General features: G+C 40.5%; 1 protein-coding gene across 1 annotated transcript in view; it reads left to right on the top strand.

The window, feature by feature from the left end:
* The window catches only part of LOC140504879 (NACHT, LRR and PYD domains-containing protein 12-like), a 43,295-nt gene that overhangs the window by 13,120 nt on the left and 15,434 nt on the right, over nt 1-14,741 (top strand). Inside the window, 2 exon segments of the mRNA XM_072610249.1 lie at nt 1,883-1,983; nt 1,986-2,052. Coding sequence (XP_072466350.1) covers nt 1,883-1,983; nt 1,986-2,052 — 168 coding nt within the window.

The raw sequence follows: 14,741 nt of genomic DNA, 5'->3' as shown, positions 1-14,741 counted from the left end.
CAAATTTCCAAGTTTGTGGCCAGCAGCTTTCCATTTTTATGGAGGAAAAATTCCTTCTCTAGCATGTGCTATAAATGCCCCTTATCTAGGAGCTCTCAGGAAGTGCTTGGAAAGGAAATGAATGGCTTTGTGGTATGACTTCTCTCCTTTGAAATCCTTCAGAATATCTGTGATTGAGGGTGAAAAGCCAGAAGATGGGAATGGAGGAGAGTAAGCCTCATCCCATGGCTAACTTTGTGCCTTTTAATGTTAGAAACCTGCTCATCCTGTCCTTGACTGGCTTCTAGGACATTCTGTCTTGCAATGGGCACAATGGGTAGTCATTTTCCTGTTAGAATAAGCCTTTACAGCGTGTCACCTTACAGATCCATTAGAAGGGATTTTTTTGGGGAGAAAAAAGTTACCCTCAGGAGTCCCTCCCTGGTAGCTTTATTAGATGCAGCTAGATAGCTCAGTGGATGTTGTCGTTCATTTCATTATATTTGCATTACCAATCAGTTGTTCTCTCTTTTACTTTTTTGAAGTGACTCTTGACTCAATTTAACCTTTTACTTTCTGCCAATTATTTCTGTGATGCAAAACATAAATTCTTTTCCCCTTAATCCTTATGTTTCTCTTGAATCGTTAACATTCAGCTATGTTTCCTTGCTCTCTTAGAAATCCACACTATTCTCTGTCCCATTAAGTGTTAGTTCAATGTTTTTTGTTGGAATTTAAATTCAGGCATGTTTGGACTCATTTTAGATGTTCTGATGCTCGCCTTTATTTCTGTCTTTGTAAGTTCTAAATTCTTTGAACTGCTCAAGCTTAAGGTTTCTGAGTTTTCTTCCCCTTAAGCTCTTTAGTTTCAGTCTTGTCTTCTTGTATTCACCTATCACTTTCTGACTCCTTTATTGTTGATGGCAGATTTCATTTATCTCTCTACTAGAATCAAAACCTGAAAGAGCTCTACAGCATTAGGTTAGGCTCTGGAGATACAAAGGAAAAGGTTCCGAGGAAGAATGGTATCATTTTCATACCCTTGGGCTCTTTGTATATTACTTTCCTCCAAAATGATTTCTAGCTCTGAGAACCTTCTCTGAGGGGCATATCTACAGAAGTGGGAGGCCCACTGTGACATCCAGCTCCCAATGGAATCAGAGTAAAATTATAACTAAGGCTATTTTAGAAAGGAAAAATAAGAAAAAATGGAGCCTGAGCAGAGGTTGGGGAAATTTAAAAAAATTATCTTACCCCTTTATCTTGTTGAAGGCTGAGAAGTTTTGGGTTGAATATATTAACAGAAGTCTTAGGAATTTAATTAATCTCTCTTAGCACCAACTGGAGGTGCCATCTCCTTTGTATTGGGTTTCCCTGGGAGTTGCTGTTCATCTTCCTATTCCTATAGCAGCTCCTTATTACAAATTCCCCAATTACTGTACCAAACAGATGGTTCTTGGTTTATAATTTGTTCTCCTCTTATCCTGAAAAACTGAGTCGATCATTATAAATTTTGGGCTTCTGTGTGTGTTAGATGTTAAGGAAACTTCTTTTACTTCCTTAGGTCAGGTTTTCTCTTCCACTCAACCTAACTGATCTAGACATGATTTCAGTGTTGCCACTGTGCACGTGGGCGGTTGAAGTAACAAGGAGAAGGGGGAAAGGTGGTAAGGAGGAAGGAGGTGAGATGAAAGCTAGTACTTGGATTTGTCTGAGATGCACTGGCCTTCAGAGTCTCAAGCCCCTAATCCCACCTGTTCCTTTCTCTCTGAGAGCTGCTGGAATTTAATATATGACCTTCCATTTTTCCATACAGATAAAGAGAGGCACACAGCAATACTGGGAGGCAACTTGAGTACCACTGATATCCACAGTAAAGTTTTACTCTCATTTCTCTTTCTAGTTCTTGTGTTTCTTATCTACCTGATGGTATTTGGGAAGATACCTTCTTTTTGGTCTCTACGAATCATAACCTGAAGAGCTCCAGCTGTTCCCCTCTCGAGTGGTTGATGTACGCATGGACAACCTTTGTGTGGAACTAAGAAATCCAAACTGTAAACTTGAAGAACTTAGGTAAATCTCAGTTGTCCCAGAGCTGGGGTGACTGCCTATGTGGGAGTGTGAAAAGTGAGGTAAAGAGCTGAATTTGTAAAAAATAAGGTCCTAGAAGGAAAAGACAGGATAGATCAGAATCCAAATGAGTGGAAAAGTAGGGCAATGAAAAGAAGAGTGGGAAAGAAGAGGGAAAAGGGACACATGGTTTTTTTCACCACTATTATTTATTTTTGTCTAAATCATGCACCCATTTTGACTTTATCTTGGTATGTGGTGTAAGATGTTGGTCTATGCCTAGTTTCTGCCATACTGTGTTCCAGCAGTTCTTATCTAGTTGGATTTCTTGTCCTGAAAGCTGCAGCCTTTAGGTTTATGAAATAGTACATTTCTCTAGTCATTTGTGTACCTAATCTATTCCACTGATCCACCACTCTTTTTCTTATGCAATACCAAACAATTTTGATGATGGCTACTTTATAATACAGTTTTAGATGTGGTACTGCTAGGCTGCCATCCTTTTCATTTCTTTTCATCAATTCCGTTAATATTCTTTTGTTCTTACAGGATGAATTTGGTTATTTCCTTCTAGCTCCATAAAATAATATTTGGTAGTTTGATTCATGTGGTACTAAATAAGTAAAAAAATTCAGGTAGAATTGTCATTTTTATTATATTAGCTTGACCAACTCATGGGCAACTGATATTTTTGCAATTATTTAGATCTGACATTACTTGTGTGAAAAGCATTTTTTAATTGTATTCCTATAGTTCCTGGTTTTTTCTTGGTAAGTAGACTCTCAAATATTTTATATTGTCTACCATTACTTTAAATGGAATTTCTCCATCTCTTGCTGCTGGACTTTGTTAGTAATATTTAGAAAAGCTGATGATTTATGTGTGTTTATTATATATCCTGCAACTTTGCTAAACTTGTTTAGTATTTCATGTTGTTTTTTAGTCGATTCTTTAGGATTCTCTAAGTGTACCATAATATTATCTGCAAAGAGCACTAGTTTGGTTTCTTGATTGCCTATTTAAATTCCTTATATTTCATTTTCTTCTTTTTGGTAAAGCTAACATTTCTAGTGCAATTTTGAATAAGAGGGGTGATAATGGATATTTCTTTTTAGTGTTGTAAAAAAGATGCAGTTCTCAAGAGTTACAGGTATCAGTTTTCCATTTAGGGATGTAGACATTTTTCCCTTTTTCAGTAATATATTTTTTCTTTCATATTTACCTTTTTATGACTCTGTGGAATTTTGTATTTCAAGATCTAATTTTTTGTTGAACTCTGGCCTTTTCAAGAAGAAGGCTTGGATGTCCCCTATTTCATTGCATGTTCATTTTACCTAAAATATTATGCTCAATTTTTCTGAGTATTTGATCCTTGATTGTAATCCAAGTTCCTTTGACTTCTGGGATATCATATTCTAAAACCTCTGATCCTTGAATGTGGAAGCTGCTAGGTCCTGTGTAATTCAGACTGTAGTTCCATGAAATTTATTATTTCTAAATTTAATGATATATTTTTTTGCAGGTTTCAACATTGTTTCAAATTTTCTCCTTTTCTCTCCACATTCCCTCCCCAAGATGGTATGCAATCATATGTGGTCTGTACATATACATTCCTATTGAATATATTTATACATTAGTCATATTCCATAGAATTATAAAGAATGGGAGAAATCATGAGAAAAAGAAAACAAAAAACAATGAAATAAAAAAAAAATAGTGTGCTTCACTCTGCATTCTAAATCCATAGTTTTTTGTCTGTCTGTCCATGGCATTTTGCATCATGAGTCTTTTGGAAATGTTGTAGCTGGTTACATTTCTGAGAAGGTCTATCAAAATCAGTTCTCACGTACTGTGGTTGTTCCTGTATATAATGTACTCCAGGTTCTGCTTGCTTCACTCAGCATCAGATCTTAAAGTCTTTCCACCTTTTTCTGAAGTCTGCCTGTTTCTCGTTTCTTATAGCACAATAGTATTCTATTATATATCATATACCACAACTTGTTCAGCTGCTCCTCGATGATTGGCATCCCCTCAATTTCCAGTTCTTGGCCACCACAAAGAGAGCTGCCTAAATATTTTTATACATGTGAGACCCTTTCCCATTTTTATGATCTCTTTGGGATATAGTACTAGAAAATGATATTCCTGGGTGAAAGGGTATACAGATTTTTGTAGCCCTTTGGGTGTAGTTCCACATTGCTCTGCAAAATGTTTGGGTCAGCTCATAGCATCACCAACAGTGAATTAGTGCTCCAACTCTCTCACTTCTTCTCCAACATTTATCATCTTCCTGTTTGTCATGTTAGCCAATCTAATAGATGTGATATGGTACCTCAGAGTTATTTACATTTGCTTCTCTCTAATCAATAGTGATTTAGAGTGTTTTTTTCATATGATGATTGATAGCTTCAATTTCTTCCTCTGAAAGCTGCCTGTTCATATCCTTTGACCTTTTACTAATTGGTGAATGCCTTGTATTTTTGTAAATTCAACACACTTCTCTATGTATTTTAGAAATGAGATCTTTATCACAGACACTAGTGGTAAAAATTCTTTCCCAGTTCTTTGCTTCCCTGCTAATCTTGGTTGCATGGGATTTGTTCGTGCAAAACCTTTTCAGTTTAATGGAATCAAAATTTTCTATTTTGTACTTCCTAATGTTCTTCATTTCTTGTTTGGTCATATATGTCTCAATTCTCCATAAATCTGACAAATACACTATCCCTTGCTCCTCTAATTTCTTTGTAATATCAACCTTTTTATCTAGATTGTGCACCTGTTTGCACTTTTTTCTTGTCTATGGTGTCAGGCATTGATCTATGTTTCTGCCATACTATTATCTAGTTTTCCCAGCAATTTTTCTCAAACAGTGATTTCTTATCCTAGAAGCTGGGATCTTTGGCTTTTTGAAGCAGTAGACTGCTACATTATTGTCTACTGTATCTTGAGTATCTAACCTATTTCATTGATTTATCCTCTGTTTCTTAGCCAGTACTAAGTGGTTTTAATGATTGCTGCTTTATAATATAATTTGAGATCTGGTAGGACTAGGCCACCTTCCCTAGCGTTTGTTTTCGTTAGTTTCCTTGATAGTCTGGATTTTTTGTTCTTCCAGATGAATTTTCATATTATTTGTTCTAGCTCTAGAAAGTAGTTATCTGGTAGTTTGATTGGTATGGCACTGAAATTAATTTAGGTAGGATTGTCATTTTTATTATATTAGCTTGCTTAGCCATGAGCAGGTGATGTTTTTCCAATTATTTAGATCTAACTTCATTTGAATGAAAAGTGTTTTGTAAATGTGTTCATATAATCCTTATGTCTGTTTTGGCAGGTAGCCTTTCAGATATTGTATAATGTGTACACTAACTTTAAATGGGATTTCTCAGTCTTTTGCTGTTGAGCTTTTCTAGTACTATATAGAAATTGTGATGATTTATATTTTCTATCCTTGCAACTTTCCCAAAGTTGTTTATTATTTCAAGTAGTTGTTTTAGTTGATTCTTTAGGATTCTCTAAGTATGTCATCATATCATCTGCAAAGAGTGATAACTTAGTTTCTTCTAATTCCTTCAATTTATTTTTCTTCTCTTACTGCTAAAAGTAACATTTCTACCACCATATTGAATGACAGTGGTGATAACGGACATCCTTGATTCACCTCTGTTCTTATTGGAAATGCATCTAGCTTATCCTCATTACATATTATGCTTGCTGATAATAAAACTTTTATGTAGATGCTACTTATCATTTTAAGGAAATCACAATTTATTCCTAAATTCTCTGGTGTTTTCAATAGGAATTAGTGTTGTATTTTGTCAGAAGCTTTTCTACATCTATTGAGATAATCATATGGTTTCTGTTAGTTTTGTTTTTCATATGATCAATTATGCTGATAATTTTCCTAATATAGAACCAGCCCTGCATCTCTGGCATAAATCTTACCTGATCAAATATATTATTTTCATGATCATTTGCTATAATGTTTTTGTTAATATCTTATTTAAAATTTTTGCTTGTATATACATTAGGAATATTGGTCTCTAATTTTCTTTCTTTGTTTTAGCTCTTCCTGTTTTAGTTATCAGCACCATATTTTTATCATAAAAAGAATTTTTTGGGGGGTCAGAGCCAAGATGGTTGAGTAGAAATACAGATGTACTCTAGCTCTGTGCCCCCATAGCCTTTAAAATACCTGTCAAAATGACTCCAAACCAATTCTTGAGTAGCAGAAGCCATGAAATGACAGAGTGAAACACATTGCCAAGCCAAGACAGCCTGAAAGGCCGACAGGAATCATCTATCCCACTGAGCTTGGAGTGGAGTGTGACCTATGCAGCACAGATGAAACTGGAGTGGACTTCAGAGCACTGAGTCATGGGCAGTTGCTGTGGTTTCCAGAGTACTGAAGCCAAAAACACCAAAGAAAGCTCCAAAGTTCAGTAAGAAAGTTCTTTTACCCGGGTGAGATGGGAGCTGGTCAACCCCAGTCCCAGCCTCAGGTTGGCTGTAGCCATTGCTGCAGTAGCAACTGTTTCTGGAACTCTTGGCCAATTGATCCTAGGGGAAATCAGTCACTCATCTGGGCATCAGTCCTCAGTGGTGGTCCTGAGGTGAGGAGGAGCACTGGTATGTTTGAGCTGGTTTCAGCTATGGAGAGGAAATCTTACTCAGAATTCCAGGGCAGAAAAGAGTGCTTTTGGTAGCTCCTAGACCAGAGAATGGATCAGGAGAGGAGTAAATTCCTCTCCCTTGATTGTGCCACCTTGGAGGAACTAAGAGATATCTCAGAGAATAGCTGGACAAAACCTCTGAAGCAGAGGGTATATCTACTGCTGGTATGCTGAGGTAGGGCTTGCTGTATACTTCTGGGCCTGCCCTAATCCCCTTCATCCACAGCAGGAAGGACCCTTCCCTTGGATCTCCCAACCTCCCAAGGTAGAAAAGTGCTGTACCCTTTCTGCTAGCTCCAGTAATCCAGGAGTTTTCCTGGTGCAATATTCTCTGAGTGTTTCAAGGTCAATAAAGGGGGATGAGATCATTTATGGCTTACTTTGCCATCTTGGCTCCTGGAAATTCAAGTAGATAGCTTTCAAACATTTAGTCTGTGGGCTGGTAGCCTCAGGAGCAGCTGCTGCAGTTGCTGCAGGCCTTATCATCCAGCTCTGCCAGAATCCCATCCTATGCTGTGAGCTTTGGGAATCATCACTACACTGGTGATTCAGTCTACCAGGGGCCACTTCTGCTCCTCTATTGTTAGTTGTAGACCTGCATGTTCTGTGCTGTCCAGTCCTGGTACCACAGATTCTTCCCATCGATCTTTCAGATTCTTTTGGGTTGGAAATCTGCCACACTCTTTCCTCCTAGTGGATTCTGCCACTCTCAAATTTGTAAAGATTCACTTTTTAGAGGTATCTGGATGAATTTGTGAGAGACCTTTGCCGAGTCCCTTCCTTCACTCTGCCATCTTGGCTCAGCCTGGTTCCGTGGTATTTAAATTGTTTCTTTCTGCTTCTTGCAATGTTTTCTCCTTAAACTTTTAATTCTGGAATTTGACTGCAACATCCTTTTGATTTTTTATTTTGGGATTCTTTTAGGAGGTGATCAGCAGATTCTTTAAATGACTATTTTACCCTCTGGTTTTAGGACCTCAGAACTGATTTTCTTTATAATTTCTTGAAGAGTTCTGTCCCAGTTCTCTTTTTGATCATGGCTTTCATGTACACCAATAATTTTTAAATTATCTTTCCTGGATTTGTTTTCCAAGTCAGTTGTTTTTTCAATGAGGTATTTTACATTTCCTTCTATGGTTTCATGCCAGGCCTAAAGGCCTGTGGGCTACCCGAGTCTTCCTACCTCAGCTCCCGAGGTCTTCGGCTGGCCACGCCGGATGCTCGTATGAGAGAAAGGACGTTCCAGAGTCGAACAAGGGTTGAGCTTTATTTCAGGGTCTTGGTTACAAGTGCAGGGAAATTCTTCCTTAGGAGGGAAGAGAATCTCCCAAGGAGGCAAAGATCTTACAATAAGAGATTGGAAGTAGAAGTATAAGTGGGGAGAGAGGGGGAGGGGAGAGAGGAAAGAGGAAAAGCGGAGCCTTCTGTCCTCTAAGGCTCCTCACGTGCTAAGAGAGCTTTCAGGCTTTCCTGATCCTACTTAACTCTCCAGTCGCATAGTTTGCATCTGAATACCATGCTGTTAGATAACAATAGTGTGCCCAGATCCGGGACAATCTTGAGGGCGGGGAGAGCTCTCTCCCATCACGTTTCTCACGGGAAGAGGCGGAAATACACGAGATAGCTCGGTTCACCTCGATTCCCAGTCGTTTCCTGGGGGGTCTCGTGAGAGCTCTAAGATTTAGAAGTTCCCACCTTTACCCGCCCGAGACTGTCCACATGGAATTGAGCTTCCAACCCCGGCATCTCCCCTTCTTTGTTTTGCGCGGCGCGCACATGGCTCTAGAGCAAACAGTGGCTGGAGGCTGAGTGGATTAGGAAGGCCTTTAGCATATGAGTACCCCACAACAAGACTTCATTTTCACAGAAATCTGCAGCTAGCACAGCTGACAAAGAGAGGCATCAGACAAAACAAAGATGAAACTAAATGGCTGAGTTACAGCAAGAGAAAGGGCAATCACTAATCCCAAAGCATATTCTAAGAGAAGCAGCTAGTGCTGGCGCCTTACACATCACCACCCCCTCAGTCATGCAAATGGATCTCAACGGCCAAGCCTGAATGGCCAAGCCTGTGGTATTCAGGCGAAAAGTTGGTCATCTCCCGAAAAGTTGGTCACCCCTTCCCCCCCAATGTCCTGGGTTTGTGATATCAAAGTCCTCCTTCAGCCGCTGGAAAGGGATGCCTAGATGGAGTGGTCAGCAATGTTGGGATGAGTGCTGCTTCCTCTCTGGGCAGCAGGGTTAAAGCTGTCAGCAGCAGACTCAGGTGGTGCATGATCCTTCTCCGGGGTCTCCGGGCTCTCCGGGGTCTCCGCCTCCTGCGTCTCTGCCGTCTCCGACATCGGTTTCCACCTACGGATCCTTCTAATGGGAATCCACGCGTCCCTTTTTCCTGTGGAGACACAAACATACCCTGGACCCCATATTAGTATCTTATACGGACCTTTCCATTTCCCTGAGGCCATATCCTTTACCATGGCCCATGTGTCCTTATTTCCAGCCTGGGTATTACTTTCCTTGCGGGGTTGTCTTGGAATAGTCACAAAATGTCTCATAGCTGGAGTAGTATGTGAGTTTTTTGAGATATGCAAAAAATTGTGTGTATACACAGCTGTATCAAGCTTTGATTGTGTTAGGCGACCTTTTCCCCTTCTTTGTTTAGCGAGGATCGCCTTCAAGGTGAGATTGGCCCTTTCCACTATCGCCTGGCCTTGTGGATTGTAGGGGATTCCTGTAACATGTCGAATCCCTAGATCGCGGAGGAAGTGTGTAAGGGTTTGAGAAGTATAGGCAGGACCGTTATCTGTCTTTATTTCTAAGGGTAAACCTGAAACAGAAAAACAGTGCCAAAGATGTTGAATTACTTTAGCACTTGATTCACCTGGCTGTAAAGTCACCATAAGGAATCCGGACCATGTGTAAACTGTCACATGTATGCACTGGCCCTTAAGATGGGTGACATCCATTTGCCAAATTTCATTGGGTGCCAAGCCACGAGGATTGACACCCTGGTCTAGAGATGGGTGGAATGGGATAAATTGGAGATAGCTCTTAACAATTTTTCTGGCCTGTTCCTGAGTTATCCCATATAATTTGCAGAAGGCTTCTGTGGCTAGGTGGAACCTATCATGAGCCTTTTGGGCCCTTTCCTGTGGTTCCACAGTGTGCCCTACAAGGTATAGTGAATTGTCTGCTATTTGATTTCCTTCAAAAATTGGTCCTGTGCCATTAGTATGTGAGCGCACATGTAAAACATAAAAAGGGTGTGTTCTGTTATTAATGGTGGTCAATAGCCGCTCACACTGTGAAAAAATATTGGACCGATAATCTACAATAGAATCTGCTTCAGGAGTCAATGTTCGTGGGGAATTTAAAGCAGAGTCTTCTGTCAATAGTGAATATAAAGGTTGCATGAGAGGTAGAGGTATAGGCACCTTTGATCTTATCCATTGGATAGCTCCTACTAGTTTCTGAGCATCATTGAGTTTTTGGATCTTTATATCCCATTTTGGGGGTTCCGGCCGAATGATGGTGCCCTGTATCTGATATCCCAAATATTTGTAACTGGGTCCTCTCTGTATCTTTTCAGGAGCAATAACTAATCCTAGTCCTAGAAGGTTCCTTTCTACTGCTTGGAAACACTTTTCCAGATCCTTGAGCTGAGGTGCAGCTATAAGGATGTCATCCATATAATGGATGATTTTGCATTGGTATTGCTGTCTGGGGCTTTCTAATGCTTGATTAACATACCACTGGCAGATGGTGGGGCTGCAACTCATACCTTGGGGCAATACCTTCCACTGATACCTCTTTGCAGGTCCTTTGTTATTGGGGTGAGGTATTGTAAAAGCAAACCGAGGACAATCTACTTTGTTTAAAGGAATGGAAAAAAAAACAATCCTGAATGTCAATGATTATAAGTGACCAACCATCCAGGATGGCATTAGGAGAAGGGAGACCTGGTTGCAGGGCTCCCATAGGCATGAGAGACTGATTTACCTTCCTTAGATCTGTAAGGAACCTGAATTTTCCGGATTTTTTCTTTATAACAAACACAGGAGCATTCCAGGGTGACTGTGATGGCTCTATATTTCCTTTTTCTAATTGCTCCTTAACCAATAGTTGTAGTGCCTGGAGTTTTTCTGGAGTCAGGGGCCATTGCTCCACCCAAATCGGGGTGTCTGACTTCCAATTCAAGGGTGGGGACTCCAGTGCAACAGCAATGGCCCTTACTAAAAATTTGATAGCTTCATTCCCAGGAGGCTCATGATGTCTCTGCCCCAGATGTTAAAACTAAGTCCTGGAATCACCAACGGCCATATGGTCCCTTGGCGATCCTCTGCCTCCCACTTTACTGGGTGCATTGTCTCTAAGGTATTTTGGCATCCTCCTATTCCCCACACTGGTCTCTGGCTTTCTTTGAGCTTCCAGTGCCGGGGTACTGAGCGACCGCTAAGGCAGGTCCTATCCGCTCCAGTATGGAGCGTGCTATAAGGAGGCACAGAGGGAAGTATATGCTCTCCTGCCTCGCCTATCCCATCTGCTAGATGGAGCTCCGAACCTATTTTTTCTCTACACTCCTTAACTTTCTGCTCGCCAGGGTTCTCCCCTCCCCTCTCTCCGCTTCCACTCTCATTCCAATCCCGCCCTGGCCTCTCTGGCCCTTCCAAAAGGCTCTTAATTACACCGAATATCAGGAAATCTAAATCCTCCAGCTCCCTGGGGCATTGTTGCTCATAAGCGGTCATTTGTTCTCCGACCGCTCCCCATCTTTCTCTTGATATTCCTGTCTGCTCGAGCCAAGGAGAAACTTTCCAAATGCTTTTACAAAATTCTCGGAGGTCGTTTAACTCTATAGTGACCCCCGCCTCCCTGCATTCCCTGTAAAGTATCTCAGCCCAGACCTCCTGTTCCTCTGGCTTTATTACTGGCAATTGATTCCCCATCCCTGCCCTTTTCCCATGGATGTGGGAAGCTACTCTCACTCTTTCTCTCCTTCTGAATCTAGGATTCGGGACTCGCTTCTTTCACAGCCCCTTCTGGGTGTTCCCAAAGCACCCAGGATATCTGCATTTGTCCGTGTTTGGAGACGCCAACTGCCAGGCCTGTGGGCTACCCGAGTCTTCCTACCTCAGCTCCCGAGGTCTTCGGCTGGCCACGCCGGATGCTCGTATGAGAGAAAGGACGTTCCAGAGTCGAACAAGGGTTGAGCTTTATTTCAGGGTCTTGGTTACAAGTGCAGGGAAATTCTTCCTTAGGAGGGAAGAGAATCTCCCAAGGAGGCAAAGATCTTACAATAAGAGATTGGAAGTAGAAGTATAAGTGGGGAGAGAGGGGGAGGGGAGAGAGGAAAGAGGAAAAGCGGAGCCTTCTGTCCTCTAAGGCTCCTCACGTGCTAAGAGAGCTTTCAGGCTTTCCTGATCCTACTTAACTCTCCAGTCGCATAGTTTGCATCTGAATACCATGCTGTTAGATAACAATAGTGTGCCCAGATCCGGGACAATCTTGAGGGCGGGGAGAGCTCTCTCCCATCACGTTTCTCACGGGAAGAGGCGGAAATACACGAGATAGCTCGGTTCACCTCGATTCCCAGTCGTTTCCTGGGGGGTCTCGTGAGAGCTCTAAGATTTAGAAGTTCCCACCTTTACCCGCCCGAGACTGTCCACATGGAATTGAGCTTCCAACCCCGGCAGTTTCATTCTTTTGAACTTGTTTCACTGATTCCTGATGTACAATAGAGTCATTAGGTTCCACTTGTCCAATTCTAATCCTTAACAAATTATTTTCTTTAGTTTGCTCTTTGATATCTCCTTTTCTATTTGACCAGTTCTTCTTTATAAGGAGTTCTTCTCTTTAGTGGATTTTTCTATCTCCTTTTCCATTCAGACAATTGTATTTTTTGAGGAGTTGTTTTCTTCAGTCAATTTTTGTCTGTCCTTTTCCAAGCTCTAGACTGTCTCTTGCATACCTCCCATTTCCTTTCCCAAATTTTTCTTTTACCTCTCCTATGGAATTTTAAAAACCTTTCTTGAGCTCTTCCAAGAAGGCTTTTTGAACTTGGGATCAATTTGTATTTTCCTTTGAGATTTCAATTGTAAGTATATTGACAGTGTTTTCCTCTTCTGAGTTTGTGTTTTGATGTTCCCTGTTACCATTATAAATCTCTGTGTTCTTTTCTACCTCTTGCTCATGTTGTTTACCTATTTCCTGACTTTGTAATTTGAATTCTTCTGATGGAACACAGGGTACTGTCCCAAGCTTCTTGTGCTGTATAATTAAGGGTTTGGCAACTTACCTGGTGCTGAGTTGCAGTCCTAGTGGTGGTGTGTCATGTGTGCTGACATCATATGGGGTTTTTCTGTGTTCCCTGGGACTGTACTGAAGCACTGCTGGAAGACAGCACATTCTGAGCTGTGCTTGAAAACAAGGAAGTCTGGTAGGTGGAGATGCATGCCTGTCTGAAGTTATACTGGATCATGGGACAGTCTAGCCCCTGGAAGTTGCCTGCCCACCCAAGACTGCACAGAAACTCGAAGTCTGACAGTTCTCCTGGCTATGCTAAAGCATGTGAGAAGTCCTGGTGTTGGTGTTTGCCTGCTCTACCACCCTGGGGCTCAGGATCTCCTGCTGGTTTGGTGAGGTGGGATATTCTGCAGGCTTGCTGGGACATATCCTTTCGTGGAATGATCAATTGGAGAATGGCTGAACAAGTTGTGTTATATGAATATAATGGAAAACTTTGTGCCAAAACAAATGATGAACAGGAGGACTTCAGAGAGACCTGAAAGGACTATATGAACTGATGCTGAGTGAAAAGAGCAGAACCAGGAGAACTTTGTACACAGCAACAACCTCAGTGTGCAACGAATTTTTCTGATAGACTTAGTCCTTCACAGCACTGGAAGGACCTAAAAAATTCCCAATGAACTCTTGAGGCAAAATGTCTTCCACATCCAGAGAATGAACTATGGAACTCAATCACAGAATGAAGCAGACCATTTTCTCTTGTGTTACGTTACGATTTATGTTTCTCCCATTAATTTCAATTCTTTTATGCAACATGAATAACGTGAAAATGTATTCTATAAGCATGTAGGTGTAGAACATATATAAGATTGCATGCTGTCTCAGGGTGGGAGGAGGGAGAAAGTGGAAAAAGGCAGAGAAGGAGGGGCAGAATTCTAAGATATGTGGAAGTGATTGTAGAAAACTGAAAACAAATGAAGTAATTAAAAAAGAAAAAAGGTTTTACACACATCTAATTTAGTAAAAAATTTTAAAGGCAAAGAGGTGACTGTAAAAATATTTGTGTCAGGTTACTTTGATAAAGTCCTCATGCTTGTAATGTATATGGAACTGTTTAAAATTTATGTGAGGAAAGGCCCTTCCCCAATAAATAAATGGTAAAGAATTTGATCAGGGAAGTTTTCAAAGGAAGAACGTAGGAACAATCATGAAAAAGAATTTTGAAATAAGTAAAAGTAAAAATGACAAATGAATGTAAAAATACTATGAATCACAAGTAATTAGAAAAATGAAAATTAAAGCAATTTTGAGATTCTACCGTGTACCTATCACACTGGCAAAAATGGCATAAGAGGAAAATGACAAATATTATTGGGGTTGTCAAAGAAAGGTACATCAGAATACCTTTGGAGTAGCTGTGACTGGTTTTGTCATTCTCTAAAACAATCTGAAACCATGCCCAGAAGGATCCTTATATGTGTATAGTCTTTCACCCATCTATGCTACTACTGGAATTATGTTCCAAAAAGAAAATCATAAAAAAAGTAAAGGAAGCTATATATGCAAAAATATTTCTAGCAGCCCTTTTTTTTATTAGCTAAAAAATGGAAATGAAGATGTCCTTCACTTCAGAAATGACTAAACAAATTGGGGTGTATTGTTCTTTTGGAGTTCTATTGTGGCATAAAAAATGATGAAATGGACAGTTTCAGAGGTTATTGGGAAGGCCTTATACAACGTATACTTTGACTTCAACAATGTAAATGGAAAAGA

This window comes from Notamacropus eugenii, chromosome 5 (assembly GCF_028372415.1).
Source record: "Notamacropus eugenii isolate mMacEug1 chromosome 5, mMacEug1.pri_v2, whole genome shotgun sequence".
In the NCBI taxonomy this organism is placed as follows: Eukaryota; Metazoa; Chordata; class Mammalia; order Diprotodontia; family Macropodidae; genus Notamacropus; species Notamacropus eugenii.
Note: the sequence above shows the minus strand (reverse complement) of the source record. Positions and strands in the feature narration are given on the sequence as shown.